Source organism: Chiloscyllium plagiosum, unplaced genomic scaffold (assembly GCF_037043375.1).
Source record: "Chiloscyllium plagiosum isolate Xiang-an unplaced genomic scaffold, Cpla_swu_hap1 HiC_scaffold_45, whole genome shotgun sequence".
In the NCBI taxonomy this organism is placed as follows: domain Eukaryota; kingdom Metazoa; phylum Chordata; class Chondrichthyes; order Orectolobiformes; family Hemiscylliidae; genus Chiloscyllium; species Chiloscyllium plagiosum.
The window spans coordinates 9,372,925-9,391,899 of record NW_028270183.1 but is presented as its reverse complement, the minus strand read 5'-3'; the positions used below and the strand labels follow the sequence as shown (position 1 = coordinate 9,391,899).

The window sequence follows — 18,975 nt, the reverse complement described above, 5'->3', positions numbered from 1 at the left end:
AAAAAGGGGAAAAAAAATGTTGGCTTGAATAAAGATTCGTGCACCTTGTGTCTTTCACTGTGTCTCATACCTGCACACACACAACATGGGTGCTGGGGAATAAATAAGCACTACGAGAAAAATAAATAAATAAATGTTGGTTTTCTCCTTTAGTTGTGTTCTTGCAAATTGTTCTGATCAAAAAGGCTTCAACAAAATGTATCATTTTTTTCAGCAATACTCAGGCTCTATATAATATCAAATCACCGTAAATACGAGACTCGCAGTGTTAATCAGTCTTTCAGCCTGCAGCCACATTGATGCTTCTTCAACACCATCCTTCAAGCCTGTGGCACGTACCATTTGGAAGGAGGGCAACAGATACATGGGGACACCACTGCCTGCAAGTTCCCATCCAAGCCACTCTCCACCCTGATTTGGATATCTGTCACCATTCCTTCAGAGTCGCTGGGTGGAATTCCACCACGAACAACACTTCACCCCCTACACCTCACAGATTGTCGCAGATGAATGGTAGGAGGTTTCAAGAGGGCAGGAGGGAAACCTTCACCCAGAGGACGGTGAGGGTCTGGCACTTATGTCTCTCCCCCCCCTGTGTATCAAAGAGGTACAAACCCCTAACACTTGTATATCAGGAACCTGCATCTGAACCTAAAGTCTGGCAGGTTATGGACCAGGCACTGGAAAGTGGGGGTAGAATGGCCTTTTATTTTTTTTCTCCTCCACGCCTGGCCCTAGGAAGCCACTCGGTTTAAGGGCAATTGAGGTTGTGTACCAAATGCCTTACCAATGACACCAATATCCCATAAAAGCAAAATGGAAAAGTGACATTGAGCACAGCAGGTGTCTGTTGTCAGAGTTTCTTCAGTGTGAGGGGTTGGAAATGGATATTCTTTTCAATTTGCCCCACTGTTGAGGGAGATGGGATGGGCAGAATGGGCCTTTTTTTTTGCCATTACAGTTCTGTGGTTCTAAAGCAGGTCACCACCACCTTCAAGGGCAATTAGGGATGGACAATGAACATAGACCTGCAAAAATGCCACTGATACATCAGAAGACAACTGGATTCTCTTCCATTAGTCACTACAGCTAAGAGGCATCTACTGTTACTGGGTGAGACAGAGAAGATTATTGTTGTCTGCTGCTGTTTGGCATTAAAGACCACCTCAGGACCAAGGGACATCCTAGCACAGTGCAACAACAAACAAGTAAACTGAATACCCTCAGAAAGAGTGAGGAGAAAGGTTAACTTGCTCCTATTTCAGTGGCATTCTGGACTTTGGTGATGTGAAGTGGTAATGTCACCATCAAATCAGAACTCAAAACATAATCCCACCTCTCCCTCAACACTAGGGCAAATCGAAAAGAATATCCATTTCCAACTTCTCACTCTGAAGAAACGCAGACAACAGACACCTCACTAACTGCTGTGCTCAATGTCACTTTTCCTTTATGTTTTCAAGGGATATGGGTATCATTGGCAAGGCATTTCACGCACACCCTTAAATTGCCCTTAAACTGAGTGGCCTGCTAGGGCCATTTCAGAGTCAACCACATTGATGTGGGTCTGGAGATCAGTTGTCATGGTCACCAGATTTACAAACTGAATTCAAATTCCACCAATAGCCAGAGTAGGATTTGAACCTTCAGCTGTGCTTAACCTGAGTCACTGGATTATGAATCCAGTAGCATTTTCAGCACACACAACAGAAGATGCTGGAAAAGCTCAGCAGTTCTGACACCACCGGTGAAGAGAAATCAGTTATAACCACACCATCACTTCCTCCTGAATGCCAGTGAACTGGGAGTCGATTTCTGCATGGATTCATGTTTCCTTAGAAAGTCCTTATGATAGATATGCAGAACCTGGTCAAGAATTAGAGAAAGGTCCATGGAGGAGACACAGGCCGCACTTGGCTGACTTAGTAATTCCAATCCCTCCATGTGGATTTCAAACACTCTTACTAATTCACTTAATTCAGAAACCAGAAACTTTATCTTTCAAAACATTTAAAAAGAATTCTAATATTAAACGTGTGAACCTGACAATAATCACACAGTCCCCATTTCATAAAAAGGATATGGGGCAGTGGATTCCAGAGATGAGGAGTTTGTCTTATGCAAAGAGATTGAGCAGTTTAGGATCATTGGAGTTTAGAAGAATGTGAAGAGATCGAATTGAAGTATAGGAGATCTACTGAGGTGCCAAAAGGGTATGACAATGCAGAGGTGTAAGCCAATCCAGAACGAGAGGTCATTGTTTTAGAATAAGGGGCAGCAGATTTAAAGCAGAAATGAGGAGCGATTACTTATCTCAGGGGCCATGGAATTTATTACTCCAGAAAGCGGTGGATGCTGGGACACTGAATAAGCTTGAGGAGGAGATAGACAGATTTTAATCAGTAACGGGTTGAAGGTTTATGGAGAGCGGGCAGAAAAATGGGGTTGAAGTCTGAGTTGAGGTTAGCCATGATTGCATTAAATGGCAGAGCAGGCTCCAAGGACTCCTGCTCCTAGATCTAATGTTCTAAAAAGTAGATACATAAATTAGGGAGAAGGTACTTGAAGGTTACGTTGATTGGTTTGGGTGAATTAAGGTGGGAGAAGTTTTGTGTGGAGTGTAAAATGGGACGAATGGCTGTTTGTGTTCACTGAATTCTACAGAAATATAACATCACTCATAATGGACATGCTGCCTTTGCTGGTTTAGTAATCAGAAACAAACACTGCGCCTGCTGGCTTTATGTTGGGGCAATGTTCAATATAAGATGATACACATGAAGCAAGTCCAGTTTAAGACAATGAGACACAAGTCAGGTATGAACATGTAAGCAGCTGGTAGTCAAAAATATGAAATGCATTCATGACCAGTCCATATAATGCTGGCTTCACTTCCTCCAAGTGAGTCAACGTCTTGAACAGAAGTTAAAACCACACCATACAGACATCAGCCAATAAAACACTGGTGCACCAATTCCGAAACAATTAATTTATACTTATAGGGCAGAGGAACATGGCAACATGCACATACAAAATACCGCTGCAAATTTGGCATTAATGCTTCACATGGTTCATTGCAAAAACACCAGGACTCAAAGAAAAGCAGAAAACTCAAAATTATAGGCTCCCTTTCTAACGTAGTATCACCCACATTGTGGGGTAGGAACAAAGATTGATGGAGAATGGGATTTCACTGAGCAATGTCTGTTTCCACTTTTAAACCATTGCCCACCAAGAACCTACTGAGATACAAGGGAGTGGTGCTATAATTTCCAATCTGTCATCATCATTGGTTAATATCTGCAGTCTTTGAATTCCCTTCCAAAAGAAAAATAAACTCTAAATTTGGGGTCACTTTATTGAAAAATAAAAATGGTTTATTCCGACACGGGGTCCCAAATTGCCACATTCCTTCCCAACGAAGGAAGGTACAAACCCCTTGGCTGTCAATGCCAGGGCTGAACGTGTACCAGACCCACCAATTCCCACTGCCCAGCGTTAGCCAGTGGGTTTAACAATAGCCATGTGGAGCTGTGTGAACAGGTGCTGAAACCAACAGCTCTGTGGGATGGGCGGTGGATTTCAGCACCCACCTATCATTCTCACACAAGTATTTTCCTTCGGCGCTCTGACATATTGTTTCGTGAGTCCGAGATGAGAACACCGCCCTTTATTCTTCCTTGGTTCCACTGGCAAGGCTAGCATTTGTCGCCCATCCCTCGCTGCTCTGGACCAAGTGACTTCCCCAGTCCTTGCAGAGGGCAATTCAACCCCATTAGCTGTGGACCTGGAGTCGCATGCAGGCCAGACCAGGTAAGGACGGAAGGATTCCTGCCCGAAAGGACATTAAGGAACCAGACATGATTTTACGACAATTGACGGTTAACATCACAGAGACTAGCTTTCAATTCGGGAAGTATTAATTGAATTTAAATTCCACCATTGCAGGATTTGAACCCATTGTCCCCACCTGGGCCTTTGCATTACGAGCCCAGCGACGTTGGCACTAACCCACCATCTCCCCAAGTTCTTAATTTAAAAAATGAAATATATTTTGACACGTGTTAGCCCTGAATCTTAAATACATTTTAAAGCCTATTTTCACTCCCTTTGCAAACACCTCCATCCCCCCCCCTCCCATCAACCAACCCAAATCTGTGGGCTCTCTGTGTTTGATGATTTAGCGAGAGCAAGAGGTCAGAGGGCAGGGCTTTCTAGCATGCACAGCTGCTTGGTTGTGAGGGGGGGTTCTCAGCGAGGGATGAATTCTTGTTGTTGCTCATCAGTGTGGGATCGCCATCAAGACTCTCAGACATCTTCACGCAGATGATATCAACTAGGCGTTCGAAAACCTGCTTCACGTTAATGTTTTCTTTGGCGCTTGCTTCGAAAAACTCAAAGCCTGTAGAACGGGAATAAAAAGAGAGGGAAAGCGGAATCAAGCGGGGAACGCAAATTAATAAAGCTTCATTTTGCCCTCAGCGACACCAATTCCCCCAACTATGACTGGAGCCATCAAGGGGGTGTGCCAGGCTTGGAAAATCAACCCACCCCCACACACAAACCCCACTAGCACCCTCTGAAAACCTGAAATTCTTAGATTATGCCCTGGTTCTAGAATCTTCAACCAATGGAGATAGTTTATCTTCATCTACCATCTTTCCCTGTTAATATCCTGAAGTTGCTGAAAATGTGTTGCTGGAAAGGTGCAGCAGGTAAGGCAGCATCCAAGGAGCAGGAGAATTGACGTTTCGGGCATGAGCCCTTCTTCAGGAAGGAATATCCTGAAGTTGGTTGGATCACCCCATAATCTTCTAAGTTCTAGACAATAAAGACCTAATTTGTCTAATCTCTCTTCGGCACGGTGGCTCAGGGGGTTAGCATTGCTGCTCACAGCACCTGAGTTTGATTCCAGCCTTAGGCGACTGTCTGTGTGGAGTTTGCACATTCTCCCTGTGTCTGTGTGAGTTTCCTCCAGGTGCTCTGGTTTCCTCCCACAGTCCAAAGATGGGCAGGTTAGGTGGATTGGCCATGCTAAATTACCCCACAGTCTCCAGGGATGTGTACGCTAGGGAAATGCAGGATTACAGAGATAGCGTAGGAAGGAGAGACTGGGTGGAGAGTCGGTGTGGACTTGTTGGGCCTAATGGCCTGTTTCCACACTGTGGGTATTCTATTCTATTCTAATGTACCCTCTGAAGTCCAGATATTAGCCTTGTAAACCTGCGGTGAACTCCTTCCCAGGGGGTGATGCCCCGATCTGCTCACATCTTCAAAACAGTTCCATGGGATCACCTCCAGCCATGTAAGCAGATTGTTTAAGATCTCATCTGGAAGAGTGACACTTTCAACAGAGCAGCACATGCCCAGTCCGAAACTGGAATTTCAGGCTTGATTTTTGAACTCTGGCCTGGAGTGGGACCTAAGCCCTGAACCCTGTGACTCATCGACAAGAGTGGTATCAATGGAGTCACTATTGACCTCCATCTAAGCAATTTTCAACAGCTTCAGAGATCAAATCAAAGTCACTTGCCATTTTAATTTGACAATCAATCAGTCATTCCATTTTCTGAGAGTGGACTGACTTTTAACACTAATTGTACCATGTCAGATAGAGAGAAAAAAGCAAAGACGGCTCAATAGATCTCTTAACATTTCTGAGAGCATTCCCCTTCTGAGATACAAGTTTGAATTCCAATTGTGATTCAAGGTTTATATTGATATTCATTTCAGAGTTTGGATCTTGAATTCGTAGCATGTGAACTTGGTCCAGATCAATGAAAGGGTTTAATGAATAACTTGCACAGATTTCTGTTGCCATGGGGCTATTGTTTTAAATAGTCTGAGAGAGAAACTTCCTAGAGAGCAAACAGAGGCTTGTTTGCACTGGGAGAGTTTTATGAGTGAGCAGAATAAAGAACTGATGTGCATAAAGATTCAGGTAGAAACTTCCCAGAATTATTGATTTTGATATATGGGGGAAACATCATAGCTTACAGAAAGCCTTTTTGCTTCAGTTTGCAGAGACCTTGGCTAAAGCTGGATACAGAAGGCATTTGGTCTTGCAGGAAGGTAGTTTAAAATTGTGAAGAAAATAAATTCCTAATATGAGGTAAACTAATTAAAAGATTCCATACCAGAAGTGCTTAGCTAAAACCCTGAAAGGGTTAGTTGAAGCCTAGAAAGTCTAAGCTCAGTGCAAGGAATCTCAAGTGGCCATCATATTCTAAGGAACAAGAATTAAAGCCTCAGTAAGGTCAAGCCGTATATAGATGTGACAAAAGAGGGAATTCTCCCTGAGGTGAGTATTGTTGCTGCAGGATTAATGGGATTAAATGTTACTGTGTGTTTTGAAAACTTTAAACTTGTTTTATTTGTAAATAGTTTGGTTTATTCTTTTTAATCTTCATTTATTTTGTATAATAAACTTTGTTTTATCATTAAAAACAAATCTGCGACATTTCTCGTATGTGTTTCAACTGAAGACCACCTTGCTAAAACAAACAAAAAGATTCATCAAGCCAGATTTCAGTCTGGGATCTGGCATATCCAGTAAAATATCTGCAGGAAATCAGAGCACAATTCTTAAATCCCTAGTGAGAGGAGACAGGAATTTGGTGAGGTAATGCAGTAGGGTGTTTACATGAGATAGGACTGAAGTGTGACGGCCTAACCTAACAAATATAGCTGGGATTTTGTTTTTATTTACTCACTGGGTGCGGCTGTCACTGGCTAGGCCAGCATTTATTGCCCATCCCTAATTGCCCAGAGGGTAGTAAAGAGTCAACCATGTTGATTAGATATGATTAGATTACTTACAGTGTGGAAACAGGCCCTTCGGCCCAACAAGTCCACACCGACCCACCGAAGCACAACCCACCCATACCCCTACACCTAACACTACGAGCAATTTAGCATGGCCAATTCACCTGACCTGCACATCTTTGGACTGTGGGAGGAAACCGGAGCACCCGGAGGAAACCCACGCAGACACGGGGAGAATGTGCAAACTCCACACAGTCAGTCGCCTGAGGCAGGAATTGAACCCGGGTCTCTGGCGCTGTGAGGTAGCAGTGCTAACCACTGTGCCACCGTGCCGCCCACATGTTGCTGTGGGTCTGGAGTCACATGTAGGCCAGACCAGGTAAGGATGGTGATTTCCTTCCCTAAAGGACATTAGTGACTCAGATGGGTTTTTCCAACAATTGACAGTGGATTCATGGTCATCATTAGACCTTTAATTCCAGACTCAAATTCCACCGTCTGCCATGCTGGGATTTGAATCCAGGACCCCAGAGCATGAGCTGATTTTCTGGATTAATAGCCTAGCGGTAATACCATTAGGCCATCACTTCCCTGTTTTGTGCTAGCGAGTTGTGAGTCTGTTTAACAGCCTGCCCATATGTAACAGCACTTGGCTGCAGGACTGACCGAGATCTGTGGAAGAAATGGGTTGCTACAAGATCCGCTTGACTCAGGAAAAGGCATTACAGAGATCAATGGCTTTTCCTTCCAATAGGGAACCTCCTAGTGACAAACCTTTACACCTTGTACGCATCAGGACAAACGTAAGAATCCCAAAGTTGTCTCGGCTGATCAGTGTTGACTTGCCAACCAAGCAGCAGTCCTTTCTCCCGTCGCATAAATTGTTGTGACTGTAAAGTTTGGCATTTTTGCATTTGTCCTGAAGACTGCAAGGGCGAGAAGCTTGGGCGACATGCCTCTATGTTTAACCAGGCTCAGTTTCAGCGCTACCTGGTAACTGACGGATGGTAACAACGAGAACCAATCCCCTTCCCTGCAGCCCTCTGGTTGGAGTTTGCTTACATTCCCAGCACTCAAAAAGATAGTGACTGGCAATCCTATTGATTGGAAAACCCTTGAAAGTTGAAATCGATCTAGCCTCAGCACTCTTCACCTCGTGCAAGTAGCGAATGATGTATTTTGTTTACCTAATTCGTCAGCCAATCGCCTTCCATCTTCTGCAGGGACAACACGGTCATCTTCCAGGTCAGATTTATTGCCAACTAGGATTACCTGAGCATTGTCCCAGGAGTAGGTTTTGATTTGGGTAGCCCTGTTAGACAAAAGGATACCACAGGAGTGAAGACCATGCAGTTCAATTTCCCTTGATAACTCCACTATTGGTTTGGGGCGGCACAGTGACTCAGTGGTTAGCACTGCTGCCTCACACCACCAGGGACCCGCGTTCAATTCCCGCCTAGGGCAACTGTCTATGTGGAGTTTGCACATTCTCCTCGTGTCTGCGTGGGTTTGCTCCGATTTCCTCCCACAGTCCAAAGAAATGCAAGTTAGGCGAATTGGCTGTACTAAATTGCCCAAAGCGTTAAGTGCATTAGTCAGGGCTGAACGTAGGGGAATGGGTCTGGGTGGGTTGCTTTTCAGAGGTTCAGTGTAGATTTGTTGGGCTGAAGGTCCTGCTTCCACACTGTAGGGAATCTAATCTAATCTAATCTTTGTGCTGCACAACACTTCAATCACAGGATCTAGTCACACAGAAGATCGTTCGGCCCATCATTTCTGTGCTCCTTGAAAGAGCTGCCCAATTTGTTCCATATCCCAAACTTTGTCCCCGATAACTCTGCAATTACTACTCATCGGGTATATGGACAATTGCTATGAAATCATCTTTGCATTAACAAAGGAAGATGCTCAGATGTTCCTCACCTCTTTAGTTCTTTTGCCGGATATTTTGAATCTACGAGCTCTGAATACTATCCAACTTTCTAAAGAAAAAAAAAAGCTTCTCACAACTTCCTTCACCAGCACCCCTTATTCTTCTGAATATCTCGATGTAGATGCCCCTGAACGTTCACATTGCTATGGAATCCAATCCCAGATCTCACCACATCACTCAACTCCCTAAACTCTCAAAGACCAATACAGCACAGAAACAGGCCTTTTGGCCCTCCATGTCTGCCCCAACACATTTTTCCCTTCCATGCTAAAACTGTCTTTACTTCCAGGATCCATATCCCTCTATCCCCTTCCTATTCATGTATCCATCCAGGCACCTCTTGAAAGCTGCTGTTGTATCTGCTTCCACCACCTCCTCTGGCAGCACGTTCCAGGCACTCACCCCCCTTTGTGTGAAAAACCTGCCTTGTACATCTCTTTAAACATTCCCCCACCCCATACCTTGAACCTATGCCCTTCCATAATTGACCTGTCCACCCTGGGAAAAACCCTCATACGTCCCACTCTGTCCATGCCATTCACAATCTTATAAACTTCTATCAGGTCACCCCTCAACCCCCTGCGTTCCAGTGAAAACAAACCCAGTCTATCCAACCTTCCTTCAGAGCTAAAGTCCCCCATAGCAGGCAACATCCTGGTAAATCTTCTGGAAAATATCTCCAAGTGGTTGCATACAACGTTAGTGAGAGTGGTGACAGTTGGTGATGTGGCTACATCTGTCCACTAAAAATTAAAAGTCAGACAAAAGCAAACTCCTGGGGATGCTGGAAATCTGAAATAAAGACAGACAATGCTGGAGAAACTCAGCAGGTTCGGGCAGCACCTGTGGAGACAGAAACAGAGTTAATGGTTTGAATCTGGTATCTGAAGTCATCAGGACTTGAACTGTTAACTCGCTTTCTCTCTCCACAGACAGTGCCAGACCTGCTGAGCGTCTCCAGTATTTTCTGCTTTTATTTAAAATTAAAACAGCACCTGGCATGAGTCAATGCATGTAGAAACGGTTCACAGTGACAATTTCTGCACTCTCAGGATTCCGGGTAGATTAGATCACTTACAGTATGGAAACAGGCCCTTCAGCCCAACAAGTTCACACTGACCCGCCGAAACACAACCCACCCAGACCCATTCCCCTACATTTACCCCTTCACCTAACACCATGGGCAATTTAGCATGGCCAATTCACCTAACCTGCACATCTTTGGACTATGGGAGGAAACCTGAGCACCCGGAGGAAACCCACACAGACACGGGGAGAACGTGCAAACTCCACACAAAGAGTTGCCTGAGGCGGGAATTGAACCCAGGTCTCTGGCAGCAGTGAGGCAGCAGTGCTAACCAGGGCTGAACAATTGCCTGTGGTACCTGACCCCAGGACAGCTCAGTACCTGGTGCTCATCACAAGACACTATGAAGGTGCCAAAGTCCGCTGTGTGTCAGCAGATGTGAAGTACAGGAGTCATAGCCTGTGTGCAACCCATGCCTCAATGTGAGTCACAAACATGGAAAAGGATTTGCTGGGAGTTTAGGGGAAAAGAAGGTGAGGGCTGGTTTGGGACTGGAAAGGAAAACGCCACGAGAGAAAACTGCATCCTGTAGATACTGAGATCTGGCCTGCTCCTGGGGGTTTATAGACTAGGTGTATACTCACCAATCATGCACAGCACTGAAGGAGTCCTGGTTGGCAATGTCGTACATCAACAGAAATCCCATGGCGCCCCTGTAATAGGCTGTGGTGATGGTCCGGTAACGTTCTTGACCTGCAGTGTCCTACCAAGAGAGTGGAAGAGAAGGAGTTCAGGGCTTCACAAAGCTCAGGCCAGATTAACCACAGCAGAGGCACGTGCAGTAGCAAGGGAGAAACCTCACTCTCTTCCCTCCTCACACACGTGCTCCCTCACACCATACCAATGTGTGGCTTTTTTTTCCAAATTGTTCACATGTTAAGGTAAAGCTCCATAGCAATACCAAAGAGTCCATTGTTATGGACCAGACCATACCCCCTCAAAATGTTCAGAAGATAGTCGGGACCTAACGGTTTCTTATCTGAAGGTAAATATAAGGTGTTGCATTCCAGATGCAATTTGATCTACTGGATTTAAAGCAAAACACACTTTATTCTTCCATTATAGTTAAAATATAACAAAAGAAAGAAGGAATTGGAATAACTTTACTCTATTGGAAAGCTTAACAGAATAATAGATACAGTAACTATTACTAATTAACTGTTCCAACATAGTAACATCCCATGAACACACCTTTGGAAAAAGCAAATTTCAGAAAATAGTTTGTCTCACACGCAGCCCCCATGGCAGAAAGAGAACTCCCAGCTTTTGGCTGAAACTAAGAGAGGGGACAAAATGGCTTCCACTCTTCCAGACACCAACTGTTACCGCTGAAAGCCAAAACTAAAAATCCTGGTTCTGAGGGAGCTTGGTCCCACTCATCCAGGCTGCCTCTACTGTTCCAACTTTAAAAACAAAGACATCCAAGGCCTCACAAGATGTTTCCTTTAGAGGGTCTGGTAGACTGCTCATGACCTCTGCCTTAAAGTTCTCTTCAAAAAAACAAACAAACTAACCTCCTAAACCATAGTATCATTGTCCCATTCTTTGGGTATGAAACTAGTTCAGCTGCAGCTACGTTCTGCACGGTCCTCACCCTGTCCCATTCATGAACTTGTCCTTTCCCCCGTTTAATTTGATCATTTTCAAACCGAATCGCACCGGCCACACAAATACTATGTCTGTAAAGTTAAAAATCTCACAACTCCAGGTTATAGTCCAACAGGTTTAATTGGAAGCACACTAGCTTTCCGAGCGCTGCTCCTTCATCAGGTGATAGTGGAGGGCTCAATCCTAACACACAGAATTTATAGCAAAAATTTACAGTGTGGTGTAACTGAAATTATACATTGAAAAATTGATTGTCTGTTGAGTCTTTCATCTGTTTGAATACCATGGTAGTTTCACTTCTTTGTGTCTGTGAAATCTGTGTTAAGTCACCGCCCTCCTGACTCCCCCAAGCCTTTCCACCATTTTGCAAGGCACAAAGTCAGGAGTCTGTAGGAATACTCTCCACTTGCCTGGATGGGTGTGGCTCCAACAACACTCAAGAGACTCGACACTATCCAGGTCAAAACAGCTCCCTCAAAAGGTACCTAGCCCATCATGGTCAACCTTCACTCCCTTCACCACGGATGCACAGTGGCAGCATTGTGTCCCATTTATAAAACACACTACAGCAACTCACTCCAGCCTCTTCCAACGGCACCTTCCAAACCACGACCTCAACAATCAGAAACAATAAGGACAGCAGATACATCATTACCCCCTCTCCAAGCCACACACCAACCTGACTTGGAAATATATCGACGTTCATTAATTGACATTGGGTCAAAATCCTGGAACTCCCCAACAGCATCATGGGTGCCTTTACCCATGGGTACCACACGGACTGAACTGACAGCTCATCACCACCTTCTCGAGGACAATTAAGGATGGGCAATAAGGGTTGGGCCAGTCAGTGATGGCCGCCTTCCAAGAGTGAATAAATAGAGTAAAAGGGGCAGGCGAAAATGCTAGAAACTTAAACAGGTAAATCCAAATGTAACAAACTACCCTTCGTGATCGAGAGGCTATGATCTTTTAACATTGGGCAGATTATTGGAAGTGTAAAAAGCACAATAGGCAGAGACAGGGGTTCAAATCCCAGCATGGGAAATGGGAATTCTTCCTAAATCTTGGACAAAGAGCCAATCTCAGTAATTGTGACCATGAAACTGCTGTTTTGTCATCTACATACTTCGGATTCCTTAAGGCCCTTTAGGGAATGAAATCAGCCATCCTGAACCAGTCTGGCATACACGTGACTCCTGACCCACAATAATGTGTTTGATTCTCAACTGCCTGGGAAAACGTCCCTCAGTTTTCTTCAAGGTGGCTCACCATTACATTCTCCATTACAAGAAATGCTGGTTTTGTCAGTGACGTCCACATCCCCTGTGTCAGTGTGACTGTGGAGGGGGAGCGTGGACATTTAGAACAGTACAACGTTCTGCCGTTTAGCTCAGAGACTCTTGAGGCTGCAGCAGCATGAGGTGGTGCAGGGAGGCAGTGACTGCACAGCTCGTACGGTGCTGCTGAATCTTCCTTCACTACTGGACATTGTAACAAATCCCTGAGCTCTCATCTGTGATATCAGCTCCCAGCTCCTGCTGCAATCTATCATGTCAGAGATAGTCAATATAATCCAAGGCAATTACGAGAACGGACCTTGGCTCCTTTTCAAGCCGTGGTGCATTTACTTCCCACGTCTTGATAGAGAGGCAGTTGTTGCCAACTACCATTTCCCTTCTCCGTCAGAATTCTACTTTGATGCTGTGAACAGCACCAGCTCCTAATGCTTGGGTTCATGCATTAATTAACAGAGGCCCTGTTAGAGGAAGTGGCTGCAGGCACTGACTGTGTATGGATCTTAGGCTTTTAAATTTCATTTGTGGGTTGTAGAATCACTGGCTCGTCCAGCATTTATCACCCGTCCCTCATTTCCCCTTGAGAAGGTGGTGGTGAGCTGCCATCTTGAATCTGCTGCAATCCTGTTTGTACAGGTACCCCCCACAATGCCCTTAGGGAGAGGATTCTGACCCAGCGGCACTGAAGTAACGCCAATGTATTTGTGATTTTTATAAATGACTTGGCTGAGGAAGTGGAAGGGTGGTTTGGTAAGTTTGCCGATCATACAAGCTTTGGTGGAGTTGTGGATGGTATGGAGGGTTGTTGTAGGTTGCCAGGGGACATTGACAGGATGCAGAGCTGGGCTGATAAGTGGCAGATGAAGTTCAACCCGGAACAGTGTGAAGTCATTCACTTTGGAAGGTTACATTTGAGTGCAGAATACAGAGTTAAAGGCAGGATTCTTGGCAGTGTGGAGGAACAGAGGGATCTTGGGATCCATGTCTGTGGATCCCTCAAAGTTGCCACCCAAGTTGATAGGACTGTTAAGAAGGCGTATGGTGTGTTGGCTTTCATTAGCAGAGCGATTGAGTTTAAGAGCCGTGAGGTTATGCTGCATATCCACAGAGCCCTGGTTCGACTCCACTTGGAATATTATGTTCAGTTCTGGTCTCCTCATTATAGGAAGGGTGTGGAAGCTTTAGAGTGGGTGCAGAGGAGATTTACCAGGATGCTGCCTGGACTGGAGGGCATGTCTTATGAAGAAAGGTTGAGGGAGCTAGGGCTTTTCTCATTGGAGCGAAGAAGTTTGAGAGGTGACTTGATAGAGGTGAACAAAATGTTGAGAGACACAGATAGAGCGGATAGACATGGCTATATGAGGGGATATGAGGTAGAAATGGCTATATGAGGGGATATAATTTTAAGCTGATTGGAGGCTGGTTTAGGGGAGTTGTCAGAGGTAGGTTCTTTACACAGAGAGTGGTGGGTGTCTGGAATGCACTGCCAGCGGCGGTGGTAGAGTCAGATACATTAGGGATATTTAAGAGATTCTTGGATAGGCACATGGGTGATAGTAAAATGAAGAGTATATAGGTTAGTCTGATCTTACAGTAGGATAAAAGGCTGGTGCAACATTGAAGGGCCTGCATTGTTCTATGTATTTCCAAGTCAGTTTGGTGATTGGCTTGGACGGGAATTTGCAGGGGGTGGAATTCCCAAGGATCTGCTTCCCTCATCCTTCTAGATGGTCGCAGGTTTGGAAAGGACTATCTGAAGTGCTTTAGTGAGGGTCTGCAGTGCACCCGATAGTGTCCAATCCATCACACCATGCTGAGCTTCTCAACTGGAGCTGCACCCATCCAGGCAAGTGGGGAGTATTCTATCGCACTCCTGATTTGTGCCTTGTGGACAAACTCTAGGGAGTCAGGAGAATGCTTATAGCAGGATTCCTAACAACCGATTTGCTCTTGTAGCTGCAGTATTGATATGACTAATCCAGTTCAGTTTCTCATAGACTCCCTACAGTGTGGAAACAGGCCCTTCAGCCCAACAAGTCCACATTGACCGTCTGAAGAGTAACCCACCCAGACACATTTCCTTACCCTATTACTCTACATTTAACCCCGACTAATGCACCTAACCTACACATTCCTGAACACTCTGGGCAACTTACCATGGCCAATTCATCTAACCTGCACATCTTTGGGTTGTGGGAGGAAACCAGAGCACCCGGAGGAAACCCACGCAGACACGGGGAGAATGTACAAACTCCACCCAGACAGCCGCCCGAGGCTGAAATTGAACCCGGGTCCCTGCGGTGAGACAGTAGTGCTAACCACTGAGCCTAGCATGCCACCCTGGTCAATGGTAACTCCCAACATGTTGACAGTGTGGCATTCAGCGATGACAATACACTCGAGTAGATAGGGTGATCATTGGACTCTCTTTAGTTTGTCTGGCATGGACAGAGCCTCACAAGGCTTCCCAGTGCCCCCTTGTCTCAGGCACACACAATGGCTTCTTTCACGTTTCCCAAGCCCACCAAACCCCAATCCACCCTGCAACCCATACAAGGATGAAGTGGCAAGTTGGAACATGAGTACCTTCCAGTTTTCCTGCATGGGATCCCGAGCTGAGACCTGTTCTCACTACACCTTCCCCATCTCTGGGTAACAGTGCTCATCACTCGGACTGCAGGGCTGCAGGAGTGTATATCGCTTCTGGGAGACCCTTGTCAAGTAATGCCCACATCCCAAAAGTGATCTTAATCAAATGTCACCTTTGTTTTAGGAATGCAACGTTACCTCTGCTGTCATCAAACACTTCCCCCTTGCCCTACTCAGTCACACATTCCAAGCACAATGGAGTACAGACCAACTGGAGAGAGCTGGGGCCCACAGTGTTCCTCAAAGATTTAATACACCCTGCGCCCCTCTCTCTGGGAACCCAGCAGGATTTGTAACTAAACAGCAAGATGCCATAGATCCTGGAAGCGCTCGGTAGGTCGGATATCAGGTCTGGAGGGAAGTAATAGATCAGATGCAGCCACCCTTGTGTGAACTACAAGCCCCGGTACATTAACTGTCCTCCCTCCATGGAAGCCAACTGATCTGCTGGGCATCAACTTGAAAATTGTCTTTCAGAAGTGACGGTGCTTGTGTTTATGTCTGATGAATAATCCCAAACTGAAACTAATCTTCCAAGCACTTGAGTTTATTCGGATTTAAATGAGGTGATGGTGCACTGACAAAATCTGAAATCCAACCTTTTCAAGATAGAAAGATGCCTCTCACACCTGAAATGACGTCAAACCAACATCTTCAGTCATTGTGCAGAGAGGGTGCTGTCATATATTCCTTCCCCCCCCCCCCCCCCCCCAATAGCCTAGCAACACTAACTGGCCTGGGTGCAGACAACAGCAATTACAGAAAGTCCATCGAAAACTGCTCGGTTGCGATAGAACTCAGCGAAGGGATGATGCAATAACAGGCCACTCTGACAGTGGTTACCTGCAGGAGAATATCACTGGAACCAAATTTGCTTCAAAACACATTTTTCTTTAAACAAAATGGGTGGCTCGGTGGTTAGCACTGCTGCCTCACAGCACCAGGAAACCGGGTTCGATTCCAGCCTCGGGTGACTGTCTGTGTGGAGTTTGCACAATCTCCCTGTGTCTGCGTGGGTTTTCTCGTTTTCTCCGGGTGCTCCGGTTTCCTCCCACAATCCAAAGATGTGCTGGTCAGGTGAATTGGCCATGCTAAAATCGCCCATATTGTCAGGTGCATTAGTCAGGGGTAAATGTAGGGGAATGGGTCTGGGTGGGTCGCTCTTCAGAGGGTCAGTGTGGACTTGTTGGGCTGAAGGGCCTGTTTCCATACTGTAGGCTTTCTAATTCTGACTGTTAGGGATGGGCAATAAATGCTGACCAGGCCACTAAAGCCCTCATTCTGTAAGCGTATAAGAACCATGCCAGCGACATAGGCTTGTCTCAGGAACACACAGTGTTGGTCAAAGCTGCTGCACACTGAGATTCCCCGGTTGCCAGGAAGATTCAATGGCCAATGATGTGAGTGAGTGAGTGAGTGAGTGAGAGAGAGAGAGAGAGACACACTCATATCCATGGTTCCGTGCTGTGGTTGCTGCTCTACTCACTGACCCGAGCTGGGGGGAGCGGGGTGGAAGATGCAGGAGATGTGATCACAAACTTCAGCAGGAGGAAAGCTTTCGTGAGGTGAATGTGGGTGCGAGATACAAGAAGGAACTCCAGAACCTCGGGCTAACGCAGCTGGAAGGCACAGCCTCCAGTGATGGAACCCAGCGGTTTGAGTTCTAGGATTGGAGGAGGACACAGAGTTCGAAGGTTCCTAAAGCTGCTTTCAGAGTGAAGGAAGATTGTTGATGGGTTTGATAGTAAGGATGGAAACTGAAGACATTGCCTGCAGTTCCATTATCCTCTGCAAGAGGAGGAGCCTGGGTATCTAATCGTCACACACAGCAAGCCAACCCGAACCCAGCAAGCCCCCACTCACTACCTCAAAAGGTACGATTTTAAATGGGAGATGTTGCAACAATGGATGTTCCTTAAGTAATTAGCACCGTCCCACATGAACATGGATAGGCAGAACCTGGTAACTTCCTTTCCAGCAGTATTAATGTATCACCCCATGAGAGTTGAACCAGGATAGTTAGGGCTGAAGTTCTACCCGCACGTCTCGGAATTTCTGGTATCCTGTCCATTCAACCGATTACTCCAGTGAGTCCCTTTTAAAACTGCAAGCGTGAATGCCATTTGCTAAAGACAGGGAGTACTGAAGTGTGGCAGAAACGAGCCATTTATAACAAAACTCTTGGCACCAACATGACTTACAAAAGCCTGGAGGCAGAGATAAGGAATGTTTCTTTTTATTATTACCTGAATTGTCTCGTCAAAATAAATTTGCTTAATATAAAAACTGCTGGGAGTCAGAAAATAGAAAGTTAAATTTACTCACATAGAATTAGGACATTTCTAAATATTTGGCGAGTTGCCATTGCTCCAGTAGGATGTATAAATTGCATTTTTGATAAATGCGTTATATGAACACAGTCACAGAATCATACAGCGTGGAAACAGACCTTCCAGTCCAACCAGTCCATGCTGAACACAATCCCAAACTAAACTAGTCCCACCTGCCTGCTCCTGGCCCATATCCCTCCAAACCTTTCAATTCATGTATTTACCCAAACATATTTTAAACATTGTAACTGTACCCACATCCACCACTTCCTCAGGAAGTTCATTCCACACGCAAACTGCCCTCTGGGTAAAAAAATTGCCTCATGTCTTTTTGAAAATCTCTCTCCTTTCACTTTAAAAATGTGTCCCCTGATCTTGAAATCCCCCACTCGAGGGAAAGGACAACTGCCATTAACCCTATCTGTACCCCTCAGGAGTTTATAAACCTCTATAAGATTAGATTAGATTCCCTACAGTGTGGAAACAGGACCTTCAGCTCAACCAATCCACACCGATCACCCCCACCCCCCCGAACAGTAACCCACCCAGACCCATTTCCCTCTGACTAATGCACCTAACACTATGGGCAATTTAGTATGGCCAATTCACCTGACCTGCTCACCTTTGGACTGTGGGAGGAAACCGGAGCACCCGGAGGAAACCCACGCAGATACGGGGAAAATGTGCAAACTCCACACAGATAAGGTCACCTCTCAACCTCCTACGCTCCAGTGAAAAAGTCCCAGCCTTTCTGTATAACTCAGACCTTCTATACTCGGCAACATGCTGGAAAATCTCTTCTGAACCCTCTCCAGCTTAATAATATCCTTCCTATTACTGGGGGACCTGAACTGGACCCACCAAAGATTTTTATGTACAGAAACAGTAGGACATTTATGGCCATAGTGAGGAGGCAGTTCTGTACTCAGCGGGTGGTGAATGTTTGGAATTCTTTACCCTAGAGGTTGCGGATGCTCGGTGATTGAGTATGTTCAAGACAGAGCTCAATAGATTTCTGGATATTAAAGACATCCGAGGGATAGGAGTTTGGGGTGGAAGATCAGCCATGATCTAGCTGAATGACTAACGAACTCAAAGGGCCGACTGGCTTACTCCTATTTCCCATCTTTCTACATATAAATCTATATAAATCAATAGAAACACAAATCAAAATTAAACTAGATTAAAAGCTCAATCTCAAGTTGTTATAGTTTAATTTTGTGAGTAAAGCCATCTTTAAAACAAACTTAAACTGAAGATGTATTGAATTAAGAAAATCATCCAGCTATCGATTCTCACAAAGAA

General features: G+C 45.3%; 1 protein-coding gene across 1 annotated transcript in view; it reads right to left on the bottom strand.

Annotated features, from left to right (window-relative positions):
* Positions 1–2,736: 2,736 nt before the first annotated feature.
* The window catches only part of rab3da (RAB3D, member RAS oncogene family, a), a 49,896-nt gene continuing 33,657 nt past the window's right edge, over positions 2,737–18,975 (bottom strand). Inside the window, exons 3-5 of the mRNA XM_043694932.2 lie at positions 10,370–10,488; positions 7,953–8,077; positions 2,737–4,402 (exon numbers count right to left, since the gene is read on the bottom strand). Coding sequence (XP_043550867.1) covers positions 4,215–4,402; positions 7,953–8,077; positions 10,370–10,488 — 432 coding nt within the window. The 3' untranslated portion in view covers positions 2,737–4,214. The remainder of the gene's footprint in view (positions 4,403–7,952; positions 8,078–10,369; positions 10,489–18,975) is intronic.